Source organism: Boleophthalmus pectinirostris, unplaced genomic scaffold (assembly GCF_026225935.1).
Source record: "Boleophthalmus pectinirostris isolate CB_2022bp ecotype Guang Dong unplaced genomic scaffold, ASM2622593v1 HiC_scaffold_17, whole genome shotgun sequence".
NCBI classification, from domain to species: Eukaryota; Metazoa; Chordata; class Actinopteri; order Gobiiformes; family Gobiidae; genus Boleophthalmus; species Boleophthalmus pectinirostris.
Genome location: NW_026571115.1, coordinates 21,219,657 through 21,243,592, shown reverse-complemented (window position 1 = coordinate 21,243,592; position 23,936 = coordinate 21,219,657). Strand labels below are relative to the sequence as shown.

Genomic DNA, 23,936 nt, shown 5'->3' with positions numbered 1-23,936 from the left:
AACCTAGTTTTTCTATTAAGTTTCCCCATCACTGAATAAATTTGGTAATCAAGTAGTTAAACAGTAACATGTTAGCAATTATGACTTTCGGCAGCTCTTCTGTTCAATGAATGTTTTGGTACATTCAAAGCTGTTATTCTGTCAAGTTTTGATACATTGATCATAACCTCACTGTATTATTAAAACCTATTCTTAATGTTCTTTGGATCCTGTCGTCAAATATTTTAAGAATTACTCATTTAAACTGGGGGGACTTTATTTGAGTTGTTTTGACAGTACTAAAACATGCACAACGAGATGTATTACACCATAACTATTAAGCATACAATTCCAACTGACATCCTGAATTGGTGAATGCTAAAATAATTGTTTAAGAAATGATACAGTTGGGACAGGGCAAATATGACAGTATAAAAAAGCTTTTATCAAAACTTGTCATAGCAGAGAATGTTTTTCAAAGGTATGAAATGTTTAACAGGAAAGCTAAGATTTTTTTTTTTATTATTTAAACATACAATAAATGATTTATCAAATAAGTATAGGCTAAAGCAATGCTGCATCTGTAAACCCAGCAGTTATAAGGTGCATGAAGTTTCTTGTAATGTCATTTGCATTGTAAGAAAAGGTTAGTAGCAGTAACAGCAGGTGAAAGATGGAGAAATCCACCGACACATACAGTATGTAGCACGTATAAACATTGGTGTTGGGAGCTTATTACTATGGGGTAGGAGAAGATTACAGGCAGATGAGAATTGCAACTCAAATTACATGTTTACCTCAGAACAAAGTTTTGTGAATTTATTTTTATAACACCAGCAGAGGCAGTTTTTCTCACAAGCAGCTTTCTGAGGAGTATAATTTGCTGAATTAGCCAGTGGACTTGTTGACGCCAGAATCCCAGGCTTGTTCATCTTCTGCTGCTAAATGTCTCAGTTTGTTGTGGATTTAAGGCAGAGTGCAGCTGTGTAAACCACCTCTGACTTATCCTTTACTAAAACTTATAGCTTTAGTAAAGCTCCGCTCCCGTTCTATGTTTCTCCAGTCATGACTTTGTCCTCCATCATCACAAATCCCTGATCCCTGACCCTGCGGATCTAGATGGATCAATGATCCTGTCTGTTGCAGAGCTTAGTCGCTGTTGCTCCATCCTGTATGATGACCCGCTACAGTCACATCAATAAATAGCAGTGAATAAATACCATGAAAAGACGATCTTGTCCACAGCATCTTTGCGCCGGACTCTTCCCTGCTTTGTTCCATGGTGTATCTTCACAGGGTCCAGATATGACCACCGTGGGTCCAACTCTGACCCTGCAGCAGCGTGTGAGCAGCTTCTGTGCTGCCTATTGACATCAAGGATTACACAGGACCATCACATTTGTGCGCGTGCTTAGTGCCCTCCTCATCAGAGTCCAGTCTCACAGTTCAGTGTGTGGCAGTGCACCCTTGAGTCTGTGTCATCACTACAGTTTAGTTCTGTCCCAAACAGACAGGCACTTGTTGGAGGCTCTCCCCATTTTCCACAATAAAAAAGTTTTTCGAAAAGGTCTTTGTTGAGTGTGCCTTTCTCACATTTACTCATGAATACACTAGGGACAGCTACTCTCTACTGGACCTCTAAGGGGAGCGTCAGTGTTGTGGGGCTAGTCGATGAACTTGTGCGTGTCCCCGTAGAGCCACCTCTGGGGGGGCATGGCCGCCTCGTTCAGGTGGTTGCATTGATCGCTGCACTTACAGGACTGGATGAACATGACAGACCTGTGGAAGCGCTCTCCATCAGGACAGGAGAAGGCCACAGAGGCAGTGCGTGTGCGACGGGGGGAGCAGCAGCGGCCATCCCGACACACTCCACAGTAGTTTGGTCTATAGAGACGAGTGCTTCTGCAGCCAGCGTACGACAACCGCTGAGGCTCAGGCGCCTTGTGAGTGCGAGAACATTTACGGCCTTTCTGTGGAAACAGATAAACAGCACTTTAGTCAAGGGCAGGACCAGAGGTCTACATTTAGGCATAACAGTGGTGGAGCCACCATGTGAATAGATTGCATGATCAAACCAAGCTCACAGAGAAACATGCTGCACATGGGTCAGCCAAGAAAACAGACAGAGTAGAATAAAGGAACTGAAAGGCTAGTTACTGTATGATGAACACCATACAGTAACTGTAAGAATGCTTAACCTGTGAAAATATCAGGTAACAAGACCCTCACCTTGACAGGCATGGACAATGAACTGCACGGGCGGATGTTACACAGCCGAGTTTCTTTGATCAGTTTGCACCGTGCGTTGTCATTGGTGACCCGAGAAGACACGCCCATCCCACAGCTTCTGGAGCATTGTGTCCATGAAGTAGTCTGCACCACACACTGGTCACCCGCCTGCCTCCATGCTGGACCAGACAGAATACAAAGTGATGACGCATGTTTAGCAGGAGAAGCAACATCATCAAGTCAAACTGGGGCTAAGGAGCTGGTGGGAGCAGGCGGTAAGGACAGCTTAACACACTACTTCCATTGACTTCCACAGGCTGCACTGACGCACACAGCCCCATTAAACAGACCTGTGTGCTGTGCCAGACTGAGCTCCTCGGTGTGCAAGGAGCCAGTGGAAACCAAGCCTCACATAAATGGTGACATGTACACAAGAGCTGTTTGTGCGCCTCAAACATAAACATGATGCTTTAGAGCATGCAGGAAACAGACCACACTCTCAGGGAAAACATGCCAGTATGCCAGCCTCTATGAAGCCATTGTGGACAGATTAGCTCATAGAATCCTAACTCAATCTTGTTCTGGGAGTATAACCTGTTAAACCTTTATATGCTTTAGGGGGGTAGGAGAGGCTGAGTCAAGTTTGGATTTATTTTGGTTTATCTTTCACTTAAAAGTCCCGCTTTGGAACAGGTAGCAGACTCTGTAACTGTGTGGTATGGACCCCCAAGTAACTTAGCTCCTAGTTCTAAATTAATGTCATATAAATGTAACATGTTCAAACACTAGGCTCCTTTCACTAATTGGTATGGGCACTGCAACTGGAAAAAGATAATGCAGCTGAAGTGTTTTGTCCAGGCACATAAGGAGAAAATTTTAAATTTGTCCCCTCCCCTTTCAGTGGCTGGCAAGTTGAAAAACCACAGAAAACCCTGTCTCTCCTGCCCAGCTCACTATACTATATCTAGTTTCATGAATTTTCTTGGGATTCCTTTTGTATTCCACACAAGATTAGGTTTCCATTACTTTACCTGCCAGGTGATTGTGTCCACGTGCCTTCTCCCACTTGCGTCCGACCTCAAGGAGCTCATTTCCATAAGTTTCCTTGTCTTTCTTAGATTTGAAAAGTTTGTGATATGGTTTGAGATGAGGTTTGGTGTATGGATAGGATGGATATGGCATGAAGAGATATGGGTGGAAGGCAGGCGGCTGGGGTTTTCTGTGAATTGGAGGTACCACTGTAGTTCCCTTGTGGCAGTCAATGCTAAGGCAGCACTGCCCTGGGACTTTCACCAACTGTGGGGCTGGACAGGAGGGCGAGGCCAGTGGTACATGGCTGGGACAGAGGGGCACACAGCCCACTGCTCCGTCGATACAGGTGCACTGGTGTTTGCACCCTGCACGGAAGTTCTCCCCATTCTGATACATGTGTCCATTATATTCGCAGGAACGGCCTTCTGCCTTTGCTAAGAAGAAAGAAGACATTAGGGTCAGGCAGGGTTCTATGGCTTTTCCTCTACCAGAAATAGTAAGAGTAATATCTGTATAACAAATACCTGGCTTTGTCAAAGTAATTACCAATATTCAACCCCAAAAATACATTCTCCTAAGTCTTTACATTTATATTTATACACAGAAAATATAGATTATTGTGATGACTTGCAAAAAACAAGCTAGCCCCAGAGTGACAAGGAACAAAGGCTGTTGCTGGTCAAAACAAGCATATCATAAAGTTACAGTTAGGTGTTAAAGACCTTCATGGAGATGAATATAATATATTAATTTCGAAGTGACAGCTCATCAATTAGAGCAATATTTTTACATACAAAACATGCCATACATCATAAATGGTTCTTCTCAAATATGGATGAATAAACAGTAAAACCACAAGCTTCTAATTTGGGCTGCAAATCAAGTGTGCAGCAATAAAAAAAGACTACACAATGCATCTCTCTCAAAAACCACAAAAACACATTTTTGACATTTTTAAGTATGTTTCTACAATAGCACATTAAGTAAACGACTTCGGTCATTGTATATTGTACATCATTTACAATTTTTACAGTACAATATATGGCTATAGATGTGACCAGTGTGTTACTACGTGGCCTGACAGTATTAATTAGCAAAAATGTTTTTTTTATGTCTGTAGTTTGAATGTTGATTACAAGTTCCTTACAGTGCCACTTAGATTTAACATTTAACATTTAACATAACCATGCAGCTTTCAGTAAATTAATATGCAAGTAAAGATTGTGCCCAGCCAAGAGCCTATTCTTAGATAGGGAGAACATTCAACTTGCTAAATATGTCTTTCCCCTTTTGGCGCCTCAGTGGGACTCCCCATACAACACCCCGGATACCCCCCCTCCCCCCGTAAAGGAACCCCCAATTGAAGCTGCTTATGTGTGTTTTTGCTGAGATGCTGTTTGTGTACACAGAAGTCCCTGCGCTGGCCCACACTCACTCACAGCTCATGAAAGTGCTCTCTTTTCTTAATGTGGCACAGGTCTCAGACATTAGGACCCTATCAAAGAGAGAGACTGCTGCCTCCACACCCTGAAGTTATACATCCCCTCAATCAACCCCAGGATCCCCACCAAAAACACCCAATCAGAGCCAAACACTGGCATCTGTGTGGTACCAGGTTTTGCTCAAATTCAGGCATTATAACACAGTTATGTACAGAATTCTTTATACTGTTGTATTATACTAACAGTATGATGTTGTTCTGCAGACAGATTAATTAATTGTATTTAAAGAGCCAACTACGTACCCCTGCAGATGCCATGGGTACGGCCCACATCATTGCCATAGTTACACTCCAGGCCCTTGTGGTGGTCGCAGGGCTGTCCCTCATGGCAGTCCTGGTTGAGCTGTGCCGCACACACTTTACAGCAGCCACAGCCATCTGGTACAGCGCTGACCCCTGGAGGACAGGAGGGGGCCCCTGACGGACACTCACACACCACAGGGCAGCCAGCCATCACCTGGAGGAGCAGACACAGAGGCACTTTGTGATACATTTTATGTAATATTTTGATGAACCTGAATATAGCTTCATAGTTTACTTTACACACAGCCACACAAACTGGTCAGAACAATACTTTGACTCATATTTCACTGATCACAGAAATTCCTCAAAGTGTGTGCGGCTTAAATGTTCCCTGAATGCAGTGCACTGTCCTAAAGCCCACAGGGATATCTATAACCCTCACTCGCCTTCCGCTTGGCATTCGCTACAGCAGCCAGGATGAAAGGGGCGTTCACTGACCTACCCCCTCCTACACTCCTGCACCTTTTGTTCCCACAATTCCCAGCAGCAAGTAGGAATGACAGGACAGTGCCAAACTCACTGTTTACACTGGGTCAATTAAAACCATAATCTGTGGCCAATCCATTCAATACAAGTTCCCCTGTCGCTTTTTCCCTGAGAATTAGCATTAGGCTATAGAATAATGAATAGGACTATGTATAGCCATAGACAGTGGCATGCATTGCTGGAGCCACAAACTGTATTTCTACAGGTAGACCTATTTGTGAACTGTGGTCAAGTATTTACTTTCAGAGTATTTTTATCTGACTTGGATATGAATACTGCTGTGCGTCTATTTCAAACCTACACTAAGCTTTTTGTACTCCACTCTGCCCATTTAAACAGATGTATAAAAACATATTAATTTATGAGCTTTGTTTTGAACATTGCCATTCAGTAGACTATAAAACATACAGGAACAGCATTGTTTATGTAGCCTACCTATAGGCTATTGTTTCAAATGTCATATTTTGTCAAATTCTAAAAACAAAGCAGCAAATTAAACAGACATGGGCATAATTCCTGCGTATTTATAGGCATCAGATGTCTTGCCAATATTATGTTCTAACATTGTCATTTTTACACAGCAAAGACCCAATAATAGACCTAAGATCCAAAAATACAACTGACAGTTAGCCTACCCGCTAGTCCACACAAATAAGTTATCTAGCAAACATGTCAAATCCAATGTGTTTACAGCAGACATCAACAAGTGACAAAGCACGCTTTCTTACCCAGCCTACTGTTGACACTTGCAACACCGCAAACAATAACAGTATTCCCATGTTGTCAGCAAATTCACATGTAGAAGAACGACACAATAAATCCTTTCAAAAAAATATAAAAAATGCCAAAGCAATATCCACCGTGGGTCAAGTGTACTCCATCACTTGTAAAGTTTCATGCGTAAGAGGTTGTAGTGCACTTTTATATGAGCGCGAAGCCCCGCCCACGCCGAGTTCCCTCTGTCCAATCAGAAGACAGGCGCGAGTTGAGGGCAGTCAAAAAAGGAGAGGGGGCGGGGATTATCGTCCCGGGGCGTGGCTATGCATGAATGCGCTCATTCATAAAATTTCTGAATTACTACATTCCATAACCCGACCGGGCTTTGGGATATTTATGTGTCTGCATGTGTTAAGTCAAAGTTATTGTGTTTATAATTTTCACCATTTTGTTGTATACCTACATATTTTATATTAAAATACCGGTAGATCTATTGACTAATAATAGCCTATTAGTTACGTTATTGCCAACATACACAATATAGTCTAACCAATATATCTCTCATATTTGTATAAAACTATTAAACTAAACCTGAAGTCAAAATTTTTAAATTAAAGATTAGATGTTTTTGTTGGCTCTTATTTGCCCAATAGGAATTAAGCTTAGACTTTTTTTATTATAGAAGATTGTGTTCTATGATGGATTAATACCATATTCTCCTATTACAGTAAAAAAAAAAAAAAAAAAGGTAAATACTTCACTTGTGAGAGGGTTTTCACATCAACCGACATTTCATATTTGTGTTATTAGTGGAAAATACAGTATGTCGCTCTTAATGTAGCCTATATTTTGATTATAGCCTGGATTAAGATAATTTAGCAAGTAATTCAACACATATTTTTCCTGCTCCCATATCCTGTTTTTGGCCCATCACTTCCAGCCCCCCTACAGACTGGGGCATATGCAGAGACAGGTGGAAGCAGTCAGCAACATTCTGCATTGCACTTGTGGTTTTCATTGAGGAGAGTTTTGCAGAGGTGAGAATAATCTTCTTGTCATCCCCACAAAGTTGCACACAGGATACCAGTGATCCACAGCTCATGGCTTGAAACCTGGGAGTGTTTGGTCCTTGGGCCATATCACATGTTTTTGTTGGAGTGTAAGTTTAATCGGACTTCCGACATAAACTATGAGCTGGTGCACTATACTAAATGTCTACAAATGCTTAGAATAACATGCACCATTTAAAACATGCCTTATAACAGGAAACAGGGACAATTTTCTGAAGGGGAACAGGGAATTAAAATACCAGTACTTAAAGGCAAAGCCCACCTTAGTCACTGCACATCAGGTCCCAAGCCTGGAATAATGAAAGTTCTTTCTGACAACTTTGAGAAGCTTCTTCCTCCCTATCCATCTCCATGTGTTGGCTGAGCAGGTGATGTAAAAGGCCATCCATGTACACAAGAGGCAGAAACACCCTGGATTCACATAGTACGATCTCTTCTTTGTTTCTGGTTTTCCTAAATCTTCAATAACAGACCCATTCTTATGTGGTGATTGATTAAAGTTGCACTATGTCATTTATCTGGTGTACAGTGAGCCATTTCCCCATGGGTATGCTATGGCTTTGCCTGTAATGTTCTACAATGTAACATTAAACTCAGTCATGTTTTTCATTACTGAAAAAAATACATTGAAAAAAAGAGGGAGAAAAAAACAAACAAACAAAACATACATCACTTACTGTGAGGGGGTCACCTATTCACAGATTTGATCTGTAGCTTGACTCGATGACATTGCCTGTTGCCGTTACCTGCTTGTCTCAATGTAAACAGATGCCCTAATGAGGAAAGTTTCAGACAGAGCAATAACATCTCCATGGAGACAAGCAGGCAGCACACTCTTCTCCTGAACGTTGCATAGTGCACCTTTAAAGGTAAATGTTATGGGAATGGCATTTGAACTGATACAGAAGTCATAAATTCAAAAAACCTGGCTGGGTACCTCTGCTCATCAATCTTTTAGGGGTTAGATTCCTATATTGCCCCTGAGCAAGTTACTTCATCAATATTGTGCCTCTATACCTGCTGCATTAGGCCTTTCTTCATCAATAACTAACAGTGGCAATATGGAGCTGCCCTGAGCTCTGACCTATGCATTCTGAACTGACAGTGAGCAGCATCTCGTAATGGTTCAAGTGACAAATGTCTGGAACTCTCCCTGTTATTAAAATGTCAAGGCTCGCGGTTGTAGAGCAGGAAAAGCTGAGCAAAAGCAGCTGAACTTCAAAGGTGCTAAATGAAGGGAGTGGAGTGAGGTAAGGAGAAATATTAACACTATTGGAATAACAGAGCCAGTTGTAAAGGAGAGGGAGGAGCAGAGGCAGGTGCACAAAGTTTGTTTAGTAAACATCATGCAGGCCACACCTGTCCCAACACCGCAATGGAACCTTCTTTTAAACATCCACAGTCAGAATAGCACCTAGAATTTTTGCTGTCTTTGTTTAAACCATTTCAGCCTATTTTTCCTAAAATGTCTAACTAAAATAACTTTTAATGCAAACTGAATCTGTTTCTGAACCTTTTGAAGACAAATGGCTGAACTCTTTGTGACGCTAAGGCCTCTGTCTAATCTACTCTACTTTTAATTGGGAATAAAATCAGAGAACACAGAAGAAAGCCAGAGTTCAAACTGTGTCTAAATTCTTTGATGTAAATAAGAATAGGTATAGCTGGTGTCGCTGGGGATGGTCTGATAGGAACCGACTGAGCATTTGTTGGGTCTTGACAATTCCCATGTCAAAGTTGAAGTAGATCTCACTGGATTACAAACTGGTCCAGATTCCAAATTTTTTATTTTTATTTTTTAAAGAACCTAACCATTAGATGGAAAAAAAAAGCCTTAAGAACATTTTTAAGGCTGACAGTAAATGAGCACTATTGTGAACATCAGTTATTGTCTGAATATAATACAAAATATGTGTGAGGGGAAATACTGATATGAGAAAGATATGAGATATACGATTTTGTAACTTCAAGCTGTTTCTCTAATTTGAATTCAATACATTCATGTTCATGAGTATTTGTAGAGTAATCTTGCAATTGTAATATTAAATGTGTCAATCTCTAAAATAAATCTGCTTTGGCCTCCATTACACAGGCTACAGACCCATGCTACATGACTAAGGAACAAGGCGACTACATCAAAATTAATTACGGTCAGATATAAAAGTGCAGCAAAAACAGGCAGAGGTTAACAAAGCAAAAAGGATGAGAGCAGGGGGCAAGGAATTCAGGCCCCAAGTTATTTTTAAACTAAGAACAGGAACTCCACTGTTGGTTTCCTAAACACTCGGGGCATACGTGGCTATAAGAGGAGCTGAGAGAGGGATATGGAGGGGTTATGCACACACGTGAGACTGTACACATGCTATCTGCCTTGCCACTGTCAACACCATACAACCAGTTCAGAACATGCTCATACATCTAGAAGGTGAGAGAGAAAGAGAGAGAAACACTTAAGACCTGTTTGATATGTTCCTGCATCATTCATCACCCTTCCTAAAGATAGGCTGAGAGATTGCTATATATAAATTTGCCTAAACATTTAAAAGAAATGATGGGATGAGGGCAGAGTGCAGAGCAAAATTGTGACTAGATAGTCCTCTTGTGGGTTTACAGTCAAATAAGGTTGTGGGTAAGTTTGTTGACATTCCAAATAATATAATTTGGGTAAAATCTGCCAAAAGTATGACAAGCAAAAAAACATGGTCTTGTCCTACCACTTATATGTTTGTGAAGGGTCACCAGTGGGTCTCAACATCTTCACTGAATCATGCATGTCTTCAGGGGTTGAAATAACAAATGAAATAAAAGATTCCCATATTACACTATTTTCTGATCTATGTTATAATGTTGTTTCTGCATCAAAAACATATCTGGCATTGTGTTTTGCTTCATTCACACATGTTTAATTCACAGATCCTGCACATTTAAAGTTCTTTCAAAAAACAAACAAACAAGCAAAAAAAAAACAACAACCTTGTGATGTCATGTGATAGTACGGGAAGTGCTTCTCTGTGTTTTTAAACTCATAAGCCTTCACTAGAATCATTTGGCTAATTTCAGTTCTGGAATTTCCGATCTCTACTGAACTAAAGGTAAAAGGTGGCTGTTAAATTAGAGCTTCATGACATCACAAGGTGGGACAGAGCATTTTGAGCTTTAGAGATATAGACAGACTAGAAGTAAAAGATTACTCAAACATGTGTGAATGAAACAAAACACAACTCCAGGCATGTTTTTGAGGAGGTAACAACATCATACCATGAGCACACAAATCAATTTTGCGTAGTATAGGAGCTTTAACTCCACCAACAAATTAGGAAAGTCATGAAAGGATTTTAATCAGCATAGCATAGCTTCTTTATCAACACTTTGCATACTAAACCCTTAATTTCTTCTGCATCAGCATATACATATACAGTAAATGTACAGATTTGACCCAAACAAACTAAACATTGGGCAAGATGTGATGTTTTGATTCCTGCTGGATCCACATATTTCACTCCCACCAGCCTGCTCATTCATCCTCATTTGCATCTTCGTGTTTATGTCCTCAAACTCACGATGAAAGATGTAAAAGGCTTTCATTTTCTTTTCTATTTTAACACTTATGCATTCTATGGATCTGCTGCAATCATGTGGATGTATAAGAGACAGTCAAAACATGACAATTACAGACCAGCGCTAAGATCAGGCATATAAAACCAAATGACAGACGTGGGAACAGAGCCACAGGGATATAGTTTCATGGTAAAATAAAAAATAATCAACTATAATCATGCTCTGAGTGCATTCTACTCCAAAGTCTCTATCCTGTTTACCTCCTGCTCACTGTCATTATTAAAAACACCAGACACAATTCAAAGAGTGCATTATCATACTTGCATTCATGTATGCTGCTGTTTTAAATCTCAGACTATGAATAGAAAAACTGCTGATTCAGAGGTAGATGAGTGTTCTACAAATTTCAGTTTGAATAAAATGCAGCTGGAGAAACAGGTACTACATAACTGCAATTAAGCCATCAAACAATAGAGTAAAAAGTAGGGTAATGAATATGACCTCATACCAGGGAAATTTGCATTTGTTATGTATTGGAAAAGAGTCCCAAGGGAGGCTGTCAAGGCCCATGCTGACACCACCGGCTGCTGAGTGCAAATAAGGAAGAATTATCAGTATGGTTTTCAACCCCAAAACCATAGCTAAAACTACAACTACATCTTTTAAATGTACGCATCGTGTTGAAGCAGCTGGTTTTACATATTTGTATGGTGCTCATAATGCATTGCATTTAGAATTCATATTCCAGTGGCATGATCCACTGGTCCCCTGAATAAGGAGAACAGTTCTAGGCAGCTATACAAGCACTAGGCTCAACACAAACATGTTTTCAGTAAAGGACAGATTTACACAAGGAGACAGCAGGATACATTTTACAAGACATGTTTTCTGATATCTGAGAAGTAGCATTCGCATAAGTTCTTGTAAACCAAACTCAAGTTTTACAGAGACTACAAGGCTGTAAGGTATGCTAAACCCTCAAATGGTATTTGACAAGTTTGTGATGGTAGTTATATGGAGAAGAAAGACTTCACCCTGCGTCACACTGCAGCACTTCCTCCTGACCTTTGCTCCACTGACGACAAGCTTCACACGCACAGAGAGTGGGGCTGCTCGTGGGCTCAAAGGGCACTGGGTCACCTGTACCTGTCCATCACTGGACACAGTGATGCTGCTGCTGCTCCACCTAAGGCAAGGTCACGCCCGCCCCCAGGCCCCAGCCCTCTTCCTCTGCGTCTGCCCTCCCCTCACCTCCTAAACATGACAGAACACACCTTGTTCTAGTCATCGCCTCCTTTCCACCAGGAGCCCTCAAATATCCCAAGTATCCTTGCAATTTCCGGTGCCATGTTTATTTGGGGGAGAGTGGGTTGGGGGCTGAGAAGGCTTGAAAAGAGACGCTCACTGACAAACAGTTTGGGCTGCGTTTGAGAGTAAACATGTGCTGGAGGTGTAGCCAGGCGAGCGGTAACTGCACTGAGGCTGATGTGTTCTGGTGCAGGGCTCACAGAGGAGCTCTCTGTTAGACTGCAACGGCCACAGGCTAATAAACACCCCACCCCTACCTGTGCTGCCCACAGCACAACGCCCTCTAGTGGGCTCAGGATACCCAGAGTAATGCTAAAATATATAGAGTAATATGGAAGATATTTGTACTCAGCATAATGCAGACCAGACAAATGGAGAAAAGGCTGAAAGCCTATGCAATAAAAAATTACCATTAATACAGAGATACAGAAAAACTGAACTCATATGTGGATCCATAATGTGATAATGTACATGACAGAAGGCTGCTATGGACATAAATTTGTAGACATAGTTGTAACTCATATTGGTAGATATAGTATCTAAATTGTTGATTTGTCAATGACCACTTTGTTTGTCTACAAATTACAATGAATAGGCAATCACCAATTAAGTTAACCATTAAGTGTACAAAAAATAAATAAAAGGTTAGGAACTATAGTGTGTGTGCCATAGTGCCACATTTTCATCTTCTTCTACTTTAATAATAATAATAATAATAATAATAATAATAATAATAATAATAATATAATAATAATAATTATTATTATTATTATTATTATTATTATTATTATTATTATTATTATTATTATTATTATAGATCCATGGACGTTACGCCGAAGCAGTAGCCAACTAAAGAAGGTTTGTTTCAAAGTGTTCAAACGGTGGTCCACCTCGAGTGCTTTGGCTACTCCACCAAACTGCAGTGTTCCACATTTGGTGCACTTGTGAGTTGTCCCTGTAGATGGCGCTGCTCGTGAACCTGTGCAGTGTAAAATCTGTCTCTTGTTCAAGTGCGGCTCCAAAGCGGAAGTGCTTGTAGTCCGCGAGGCCAAGAGCAGCGGCAACTTAACAGCAAGGTAAACCCTCTCAGAGCTTAATCCTTCTAGTTTTATTTCGGAAATAAGCTTTTGTCGTTTAAAGCACCACTACAGACCGGAGTGTCTCGGTAAATTATGTGTTTGTTTGCCCGCGGGAGGAGCTGTTTGGCGGCATGAGGCTCGGAGGAGGAGGACATAGTAGAGGGCAAAGTCACTCGTAACGTAGGTTAATGGAGGAAGGGAGACTGACCCAGTTGGCACACACTGAAGAAGTTATGATAGGATATTATTCTTATTGTGCTAATAATATACTGTATTAATGATTGTAGTGTGGCCATTGACTATAATTTTCTGGTCAATAAACTGTGCCTTACCCATAAAGTAGCATAGACATCTACGCCAACAGCTGTCCTTATTTAACTTTTGGCACTTATATGGATGGATAATCTATAGAAGAGCAGGCGCCATAGTTAGGCCTGGTAGTCATAGTAACAGTTATCCTACTGCCATCTTTCGAGCGGTTGCATTAAGCATATTATCATGATTGCATTAAGCATATTATTGCGCTACAATTAGGCTACTTCTATTAATTCAGAACTGAACTATGCATAATATGTCCAGGGGGTATAAACGTAAATGCAAATGTTGATTCTGGTTCATGTAAGTCTGTACAGTCTGTGCCCACTCCACTAGTTAAATCTTGTTTACTCTAAAGTTCACTGTCCTGCAGGAAGCGCCCCCCTCCTCCTGTGCAGAATGCCTCTAAACATGCGGCTCTTGCATAAGCGACCTGCTCACTGTATGGTGAAGATTTTGTGTGGCCCCCTGCGTTGACTTTGGCCAGTGCAGTTAATTATCTTATGTGACTGCTGGTCTTCATTAAATAGTTTAATTGAGTTAACCCTACAGCTAGAAATGTTATACTTGTTAATAAATACTGGCTATTTTATCATTTTACTGAGTTCCCTGACATTATCTTAATTTTTAGGTTTGATTTTAGATTTATCCTTGTGTCCTTCATCTCTTGTTTCAAGTCGCTCCAGGAGCACACCTACTATTACTATTACATTGCCCATTTTGTCTTCATCTCTTTTCATAGATGGCTCAGAGACTACTGTTTCGCAGAATTTGGACAGCTGCTACAAAAGAACTCCGTCAGAATTCAGGCCTCTCAGCTTCTATTGCTTCATCGTCCTTCTCCACGTCCCTTCAGCCCTCCTCAAACCGTGGACCCTTCTTGACATCTTCCCGTAGCCTGCCTCGCTCCCTACCTCTCGCCTTTCACAGATTAGTGTCTTTTAATGTCCAGGACCAAGAAGACTTCACAGAGAGGGTCATCAACAGTGAACTGCCCGTTTTAGTTGACTTTCATGCACAGTGAGTATAGTGGGACTACTACAAAACAAAGATGGAGGATTGGTCCGTGTTATTAACATTGGTTTACAAAGTACTATAATAATAAAAAACCTCTTTTGGGGATATAAAAAACAACATTCTAATACCAAATTGACGATTGATAGAGATTGGGAAGAGAATCAAACGTAAAAAATGATAATATGTGCCAAACGTTCATATAGATACATAAGCAAAAACAACATAAAAAAAAAAAAGCGAACTAAAGAACCGTGGAACAACCTGATAAATTGAACACTAAATTTAGTATATTAAAATCTCCATTAGTTTAACATTATGCTATCTGAAAATTCTGTGAGGTGTCATTCTCAATCCCAATCTCTATACTGGTTTGTCAAATACCTGTTTAATCTTAGAAAACAATTTGACCATGTTAATTAGAGTTGGTTCAGGGTTAGCAATTTGTGTGACTAAAATTGTTTAGGGATGAGGCGTCACCTGTCAGGTGAGTTAGAGAAGTGCCATCTGTATGAAAAACAAACTTTGCTGGTTTATGAGTTAGTAAATAACATGACTGAATTGAGAGAATCTAAATTGAGAAAAGTTAGATTTTGTTTAAATGATAGATGACCAATGAGCTTGTTTCCCCATTTATCACTACAATAAATTAACCTGACTACACAGCCTGAGTTGGAGGCTAACATGGAGGTGCTTCCAGCTCCTTCTGACCCTGGCTCCAATTGACTTACATTGGAATATTGTCACCCCTATTTCTGCAACTCCTGCGGTGAGCCACATCATTTTGGTCTTAAAATGTTTGTATTAACCCATTCTGCATGATCCTGGTGTTTTTATGAAGCTATTTTTTAATTCTTTATACATGAGTAACGTGTATCAGTAAACAGAAAACATCTGTTGTATTCGTGCTTTGTTTTGTGACGCATATTGGCTCAAAATTGCATGGCAAATCCAGAATGATATCTGCCTGTATTTTTTTATACAGATTGATATCAATCTGGTTCGCACACCCTCGGTCACGCTTCAAGCCCAGTCGAACATGATTGTGCAATCAGATTTGTGTCTTCAGTGATGCATAAGGAGCTCAATGGTCATATCATTTACAAATAAAATCACATTTATCTCATCTCAGTTTAATAGAGTTTAGTGTTTCGCTCTTTAATTCTGCAGAAATTGATTTTTTTATTTTTTTTCAATCCAGACGGACAGTGCCTGTTCCTGATTGGCTAATCCATCTGTCAGTCACAGATGGATTAGCCAGTGTGACACACTGACCATCTCTAGGAGCTAGTACCCTCCAGGGGTTCACTTTAGACAATGGAGACACACCGTACCATACCGGTGGAAATGAAGCTTATGTGTTCACTTATGTAAAGCAATACAGTTTAAAAGTAAAAAGCTAAATCTTGCCTTTTTAGGTGGTGTGGTCCTTGTAAAATCCTTGGTCCACGGTTGGAGAGGGCTGTTGCGAAACAGAAAGGCAGAGTAGCCATGGCTAAAGTTGATATAGATGACCACACAGACCTAGCAATTGAATATGGGGTAAGTGTAATTACATATGGTTAATCTATTTTATAACAATACATGTAACATTAAATTATTTTTCTATGTACAGGTTTCTGCTGTCCCAACTGTAATCGCGATCCGAGGAGGCGATGTTGTTGACCAGTTTGTAGGAATAAAAGATGACGACCAGCTAGACTCATTTGTCAGCAAGGTCATTGGACAATAAACCAGCGGCCTCCTGTTGGGCCATTATTGCAGCAAACAGTTTGCCCACATAATATATGTGCTTATATTAGTATTAAGATTTGTGTGTCATGAGTAATGAAAATCTGCTATGTCCTATGAAGCTCTCAGACACAATCTGCCTCTTCACATGTTTGAATGTTTCTATTTTAATTTAACTTTTCATCTTCACATCTAAACTCAAGACATATTTACTAACTGTATTTACAGAGTTTTCTATTCTGTGTATTCAGACACAAGTTTACTACACACAAATCTTAGTACCTCAAAATATGCACATAATTTAGCTAAAATGACAACATGTACCATTACCGATAGCTCATAGTTATCGCTGCTGTCTTTTATTCCCCCCCTTATGACATGTTCAATAACTCCTTCCGCCATTTTGAGCCTGTTATCTCACTAGCAATGTATCATAGCCATAATTCACTGGCATTCTGTCAACACACACCCATCCCTAGATATAATGCTTCAGCTGTTTAATAACATTTTTGAATTTGTCTGTTTTCTCCCCAGTGGTGGGTGTGTGCCTCTAGACTATACTGTGTGGTTACGGTCATCGTCTGATTTACATGTTTTATTTTTTTATCAACATTGGAGAGCTGCTGAAAGCTTGTGTACTATGAATTACTATAGCTTCTCTGTAAGATGTATTGTTTTAGGAAAGGGCAAACTTAAATGACTATTGAATGACAGTGTTACGTGCAGTACCTGTTTCATACTCAAGGTGGTGGCGTTTTCAATTCAAGAGCCATTTTTTGACGTTATATACACCAATATGCCTACTAATGTGAGAGTGAGTGAGTGCGAGTTTGTATGTGTAATGTGTGAGAATGGGTCTTAAGTGTAAAAATGAACTCAAGTCAAACGAGTTTAATTTAGTTTATACTAAAATGAATGAATGGATTTATGTTCATAACATGACCAAGTGAAGTAATAAAGTGTGGGGGAATAATGTTTTCTGTATTACGTAGCTATTTATTTATTGTGTTGTGTTGTGTACAAATCCAGTGAGGCTGGCAGAAATATGTATTTAGACTTTGTTGTTCACACAAGTTACTACCCACTCATTACTCAGAAGTAATTACACGCCCACTCTCTTCACTGTTATTTTTCTGCCCTTTGTCATCTCAACGAATCTAATAACACCTTTGTGCCAAGAGCTTTATTCTAAAATCGTCTATTTAATACAATCAGACATGCATTAGTCAACTCTTCTGATCTATTCAGTCTTGTTTCATCATTTAGCGGTCAAATTGTGAGGCCTCCACTCCATAGCCTTTGCCTCTTCCTTAGCGCCCTGTCCAATCCTAAAAAAAGCACTGACACGTCAACAACCCATATAGCGAACATACATCCAGCCCTTTTCTGTTTCTTTTCAGAGAGAATACAACTGTCCCCCACTGTACTCTTAACCTTAAAATACTTAATACATTGAATCATGTATTAAAAGAAGGTGATTAGATTTTTAAATAAAACATAATAAAGCCCATTTAGCTTGAATGTGGGAGGCTATATGCTTGAATGCACTTGAATGCACATTTGGTATCTTAGGTTATTGCTCTGAGTTCAAATGGGGATAACGTGTTAAAAAATGTTTGCTCCTCCAGCTATTATTCTGTCATCCACTCTTTTCTCTTATTCTCAGTGCAAACACTGTCCCACCCGTCTACCACCGTCATTCAGCATGTCCTCACCCATGCCATAGCTGACAGACGGTGAGCGCATCCCTTCCCTTACAATCAAACATCACCTCACATGTCCTCCATCTTTGCTACTGTAGGTCATAATGAGTACTCAGAAGCATTCAAAGGAGGAATTCCTCTGGCATTACATAATTAGGTATGAGTGAAGCAAATGGGGTTATAGGTGCAGATGTCCAAATGCTGCAGTCATGTCAGGATCAGAGACATTCCTACATAGTTCTGTGATGTCTGGGACTTTGGCAAAACCACCTTATGTTAATGATCAGCTTTTGTTCTGTCGACCCAGGGAAGATACAAAATGGTGCAAACAATGAGATAGGGACATTAACAGACCTTGTTCTGGGAAAACAATATCCAATAAATCTAAGTCTATTGGACATTGTAATTTTGTCTTGTTCTAACATAAGAAAAATACTGCCTCAATCTCTGAGTATAATAAAAGTTACTGTAAGAGAAGAGTAGGAAGGCAACACTGGGTTGGTAATACACAACAAAATATGTATGAAATTACTTCCTAAACTTCACTGTAAACATTTGCAATTTAGAATATAGCCCTATAAGTAATCAATGAATCCTGTGATCGAAACATACTGTAGCCAAGGAATGCCAATAGGGGTGGGTGACATTGCCAAAAAAAAAATCATAGTAGACAACATATCTGAATTTATGTTGCTTGAATGATACACAAAACGTTAATGGAGAGTAAAAATAACCATGTGCAGAAACTTTTGCTTTATATTTGAATTAGCAAGTTAAACATGAACTGCTTGTTTTTCACAGAGGCCTATAAGGATGACCTTGCAGCAGAACTCTTTTGGTTTCTTCTTTATAGGTCAGTCTCTAGGCCTGAGGAATCCAGTCCCTAACACACACACGCACCCATGCACATCCCTGGTCAATGTGTCATCTATTTACTTCTATTCTATTCAACGTCTGTGTCTGCTCTCAACCCAGTGCAGGACACACTGAGGTGACTAAAAGCATGACGACAGGCTACAAAGGTTCAAGAGCAACACGTAACCCTACACCTCTTCCGCTGAAAACAAAAGCCACACCCCCCTCCTGGCTCACGCACTCGCACACTCTTACCCAACTAGCCTTGCAACCATATAAGGCAAAAAACACTGGGGAAGCCAAGGCTGTGCACCAGAAAGAGAGAGAGAGAGAGAGAGAGAGAGGCAAAGTTGTAGAATTCTTAAGCTTCCAGATCTAGCACATTTTATTCAAGTCTGACACAAGCAGTTTGGGAAATGTCTGTCAATAGGCCAAGTACTTTTGATAAGGTGAGATATGCCTTTATAAACATCTTGCCCAGTTTCAAATCAGAAAATTTAACTCAATCCTATCATCAGATGTGTTTAAGACAATTTGATGTTAGGCTGTTTCAAAACTAACAAGCAAAAGTAAGCCTTCGTTGATACTGAAAAAAGTACTTTGAGAATGGTCTTTATCAGAACAAGCACAAGACCACATGACAATATAAAGAAACTATTATTGTTTTATGTTATAATTATCCTTGTGGTTGAAATTGGTATCGAGTGTCCTTTTCCTAGGTATATGTCATAATCTGATTAAGATGGACTTGGTACACAACAGTAGCCTATAAAAAGACAACCACTAACACCTCCAGTCACACCTAAATCTTTTAATGCCTCCACATCAAAACATGACAGACAGAAGTGTGAGCAAGCCATCAATCTTTCACACATTTGATAAACTACTAGGGATAGGCTGAAATATCATTTGCTCTGAATTATAAACAATGTGTATCGACACTGGCCATGAAAAAAAAAAAAAACATTGGTTAAATTCTTTAATATCAGTTTCAGTTTGCCTACTTTAATGGCTCAATAGTTAGTTCAGTACACTTTTATGTTCTCAAACCTTTGACCCCACTGAAAATATCAGTGTAATTATTAGCACACCAAATTATACCAACTCACTAATGTCTCACACAAACGGCACATTTTTGATAACTACCCTCCATAAAGACTTTAGTGTATATCACCAAAATAGTGTAACAATACAAGATCATAGATCAGATTAAGTACTCCTATTGGTCCAAGGATCTCTATCTTCTTGCATGCATCAATTTCATGTGTTACTAAATACATACAAGTCCATGTTTTAAGATCTTTCTCATGAATCAGAGCCTTAGTATCAAAGTGAGAACAGTAAGTGGTCCCAGCCTGGCACAGCCCCAGTCTATTCTGTTTACTGTAAACACAAATCAGTATTTAGATTTCAAACATGCTCCACCCTTCACACTCATCTCACATAACTGTAGCCTACTGCTGTATTAGCTTAAACATAAGTGACTGTGTCTGTCCCAAAGTAGACATCTCCAGAAGGAAAAAGCCTTGTGTTCACATTCCAGACCTTTGTGAGTCAACATGCTCTTATCAGCTCTTCCTGTGTACGATTACTGAGGAAGAACAAGGAAGGCAGGACGGCTTCACACACAAGACAGAAAAACATCCATGACACCTCACATAGGCCTAGATTTTATGAAGTTTGTACCATATAGTACCTACTTTCAATCATTTGCTAGAGATGATTCAAACAAACAGTTTAAGCCAAACTGATAATATCAGATCACAGTCCCTAAAGTGATAATGATGTTTATCAATTAAGTATGACTGTAGCATAATTTCATTCCTAAATATTTTTCAATAAAACAAAGCATACCTTCACCAACCACATGCATGCAGCACATGCACTGCTGTCCACCAACATCAAGTAGTGTAAGTATCAAGTCAACAATAGCCTAGGGCCTTCTGTTTATTGCCTATGATAGAATGACTATTGAGCAATGTTGTTGTTGGTAGAGAACAACAGGGTCATTATTTATGTATTTTATGAAAAAAATGTTTGTCCCTTGATGTGGCGAGAGCCACCTGCTCAAAACCAGTGCCAGTTGGAATCCCTTTTGCAAAACATAGAAAGACAACACACTATAAAGCATCTACTACATCTGGATGTGAGCAGATATTGCATGTGACACAAGACTTTTGTTGCTCAACTGCTTTTGGCACAGGGTTTGGAAGTAACTGGGAATGATTTGGAAAACAAAGATTATAATGAAAGGCAATGTGTTTACAATGGGCTTCCATCCAAACAATGTGTGAGACTGAAATGTAACCAGCAGACATTGTTGAGCAACCAGTTAAATGGCACACGCTATTTACTGAGTATAGAGTATAGATCCACTTAAAGAATGAATGTCCACACTTGAATTGAGTGATTACATGTCATTAATAGCAAAAAGCTGGTCAGGGAGCTGTAAGCTCACATGGCACCCTTTTAACGTGCTGCCACTGAATGGGTCCTTTTCACTTCAACTGCATGATATAATGGCCTTACACACCCTGAATTACAGACACACCCTGCTGCTATTACAACAGAGCGTAGGAAAAGGAGAGAGAGAGTAGGTCATAGTGAAAATAAGAGCGGGAGGGGAATAGAGAAAGGGGGTGGGGGGTCAGAGGTGTCCATATTTGGACATTTGTGCCTGCATTAAATCCAAAAATTGTTTTAGCACTCTGTTGGTTCCTTTCAGTGTTGTGCAAGACTGCAAAAAAAATGCAGTTTAACTTTCATTTGTGTACACAACAGCCTACACATAGGAACTGTAAAGCCTACCTAAGTGTAATGTAAATACAATCTAGCAAAATGATATGGGAGTGCATTAAGATAACAGTATGCTCCTGCAGAGGTAGTCATGTCATATTAATTAGTGGTTCCAGGATGCGTTTTCTGCTAGCGTAGAAATAATTTAATTTGCAGATGCTATCAAAAATTATGTGAGACAAGAAAGTGAGGATTTACTCAAAGCTTAGTATCCAATGTCATGTTGCTCCTAGTCAGGATAATATCTAGACGTTATTATTGTGTTTGATTGATAGAATGGAAACATGTGACATTTCCATACTTAGAACAACATCCACTTTCTCATTTGACCTTTTCACACTGGTCACAGTTAACACTCTGTTTCCTTACCTGATCCAGGATCTCTTGCTTTGACCTTCCAACTCTGTTCTCTGCTGAAACTTCACATATTTCCTATCCAACACAGAGAGGCGGGAGATTTATTGATTTTTCCAGCCAATGTTGTCCCTTTACATACATGTGAAGCCCAGCTGTTAAACCTATAAGAAAACACAGAGCTGCATTCCTCTCATAGTGACACATGGTGAGCATAAATCACACATTGTACCAAAAGTTGCTTTTCTGAGGTTAGTCAGTAGATGCCACTCATGCCTTTAGAGCATAATATAATATACATTGTTGTAAACATCTCAGGTTTGTTTGAATGGAGTGGTAAGGCTGCCATTGTGAGTCATTTGTTTCAGTGGAATCCAGTTGTTTACAGGTTAACACAACTCTACTAACAACACTGTAAGTAGCTACTGAATATACATAAATAAATTTGAGTAGTATAAGTGTAATGTTACTTTGAACATTTGAGAAAATCAACACGTTCTTACAGTTTGCCTCTGGCTGATCATTTGAATAATATTTTGGTTCCATTGCTAACATCTTGCATGATAGTCCTTGGCTGGGTGCCCTCTGCTGTAGCACTTCCAGTAAAAAACTGGTTGAACTGTTCCATAGGTTTAGGCAGTAGCATGATAAAACTACTAAGTGTGCATAATCTCTCTCTGTCTGTTTTTTTTTTTTAATTTCCATGGTTTCACATCATTAGTTTCCATAATGCTAAGAATGCAGCTCACTGTTACTGCCCTATAGCACCTCTGTAGTGGGTCTAGCCAAAACAATTAATCTCTTTATCTCTCTTATGTATTTTAACAAGTCAGACTTTTCCTCCAAGCAAATGTCAACACATATCAGGATTGAGCAGTGAACATTTGAATAGTATTCTCACCTACGGCAGTTCCCAGGATGTAGAGACAGGCCTGGTCATGAATCCAGGAGTACCTGTTCAGATAATGGGACAAGTGGGAGTAAATCACACAGTGCAATAAGCATGCTATTATAGAAAATATTAAAATACTAAAAATGGGTCTCTGAGATGAAATAAATGTCAATCAAAAAGCGCTAAATAAAACTGATCCTTTACTACTCACTGCATAACTATAAAATTTCATTATTTAAATGTGATACAAAAATCTTCAAGACAGAAGTATTCTTGTCATTTGGCCTTGATTGATGATTTGGCCTTGCTATTCAGCCTAACCATTATCCAGAAACCTAACAAAGCAAACAAAACAAAGTAGGCTACATCCAGTTCAGTCACTGAAACCTAATTTATGATCTAAAAAACAAACAAGAATAAGGTTCTACCAACAACATTTAGGATACCTTTCTAAAGGCCTCCAATACATCGATATTTCATTAGGTCCATAAGCAACAGCCTAAAAGGTGTTAAGAAAGTTTGTTCACGCAGTACTACTTTTTACATTTTGAGTTACTCGCTCACCAAAAATGTAGAAATCTGACATCAAAACATTGTACAGTGCTTCATGGATTTGGTTAATTAAAAGTGAAATGATATTACGTTTTAGGCCCATTGTAGGCTACATTTAGTAACCTAAAATCATTTCTGGACTGACTTTGTTTTCATATCACAGGCTATGGTCACACACGACGTGTTGACACACTGGGAAGACCCTGTGTGATGCAGTCCATGCGAGGGACCGTGGACTACTTATATGGTCATAAAAATCCTTAGTATGCACATACCTCACTCATTAAACACAACCTTAGCTGTTCCCTTATGCCCTCCCTCCACCTCTTTCAAGTTCAGTCTCTGCTCCGCCCGATGGCTGTCATTCTCCGCCCTCACTGTGGCCTGGTTGGTTCAAAGTGTGCAGATTATTAAACAGGCTTTGTGATTGGTTATAAACACTCATGAAGTGGACCAGAACCC

The 23,936-nt window shown here is 39.7% G+C and overlaps 2 protein-coding genes across 4 annotated transcripts; one reads left to right on the top strand and one right to left on the bottom strand.

Moving 5' to 3' along the window:
* Positions 1-250: 250 nt before the first annotated feature.
* si:ch211-106h11.3 (CCN family member 1) lies at positions 251-23,791 on the bottom strand. 3 transcript variants are annotated; one of them, XM_055152548.1, is made up of 7 exons: positions 23,750-23,791; positions 22,932-22,984; positions 22,046-22,108; positions 4,985-5,198; positions 3,240-3,674; positions 2,209-2,387; positions 251-1,949 (listed from the first exon to the last, which is right to left on the bottom strand). In XM_055152548.1, exons 4-7 carry the CDS (start codon positions 5,193-5,195, stop codon positions 1,644-1,646), a joined length of 1,131 nt encoding a protein of 376 aa, XP_055008523.1. In that variant the 5' UTR covers positions 5,196-5,198; positions 22,046-22,108; positions 22,932-22,984; positions 23,750-23,791; the 3' UTR covers positions 251-1,643. The 3 variants fall into 3 exon arrangements, with proteins under 3 accessions (XP_055008523.1, XP_020793002.1, XP_020792993.1); XM_020937343.2 differs by lacking the exon at positions 23,750-23,791 and having other exon boundaries at positions 22,932-23,469; XM_020937334.2 differs by lacking the exons at positions 22,046-22,108; positions 22,932-22,984; positions 23,750-23,791 and adding an exon at positions 6,259-6,424.
* txn2 (thioredoxin 2) lies at positions 13,154-17,306 on the top strand. The gene is made up of 4 exons (XM_020937426.2): positions 13,154-13,259; positions 14,320-14,597; positions 16,010-16,133; positions 16,207-17,306. Exons 2-4 carry the CDS (start codon positions 14,320-14,322, stop codon positions 16,321-16,323), a joined length of 519 nt encoding a protein of 172 aa, XP_020793085.1. The 5' UTR covers positions 13,154-13,259; the 3' UTR covers positions 16,324-17,306.
* Positions 23,792-23,936: the final 145 nt, after the last annotated feature.

Bases quoted from the DNA above. Each gene is read 5' to 3' on its own strand.
- si:ch211-106h11.3 (XM_020937334.2), bottom strand. From the start codon at position 6,309: ATGGGAATACTGTTATTGTTTGCGGTGTTGCAAGTGTCAACAGTAGGC. The intron at 2,388-3,239 runs GTAAAGTAATGG...TGTCTGGTCCAG, and splicing joins TGGACACAATCACCTGGCAG to CATGGAGGCAGGCGGGTGAC. The intron at 1,950-2,208 runs GTGAGGGTCTTG...CTGTTTCCACAG, and splicing joins CATTGTCCATGCCTGTCAAG to AAAGGCCGTAAATGTTCTCG.
- txn2 (XM_020937426.2), top strand. From the start codon at position 14,320: ATGGCTCAGAGACTACTGTTTCGCAGAATTTGGACAGCTGCTACAAAA. The intron at 14,598-16,009 runs GTGAGTATAGTG...TTGCCTTTTTAG, and splicing joins TTAGTTGACTTTCATGCACA to GTGGTGTGGTCCTTGTAAAA. The intron at 16,134-16,206 runs GTAAGTGTAATT...TTCTATGTACAG, and splicing joins ACCTAGCAATTGAATATGGG to GTTTCTGCTGTCCCAACTGT.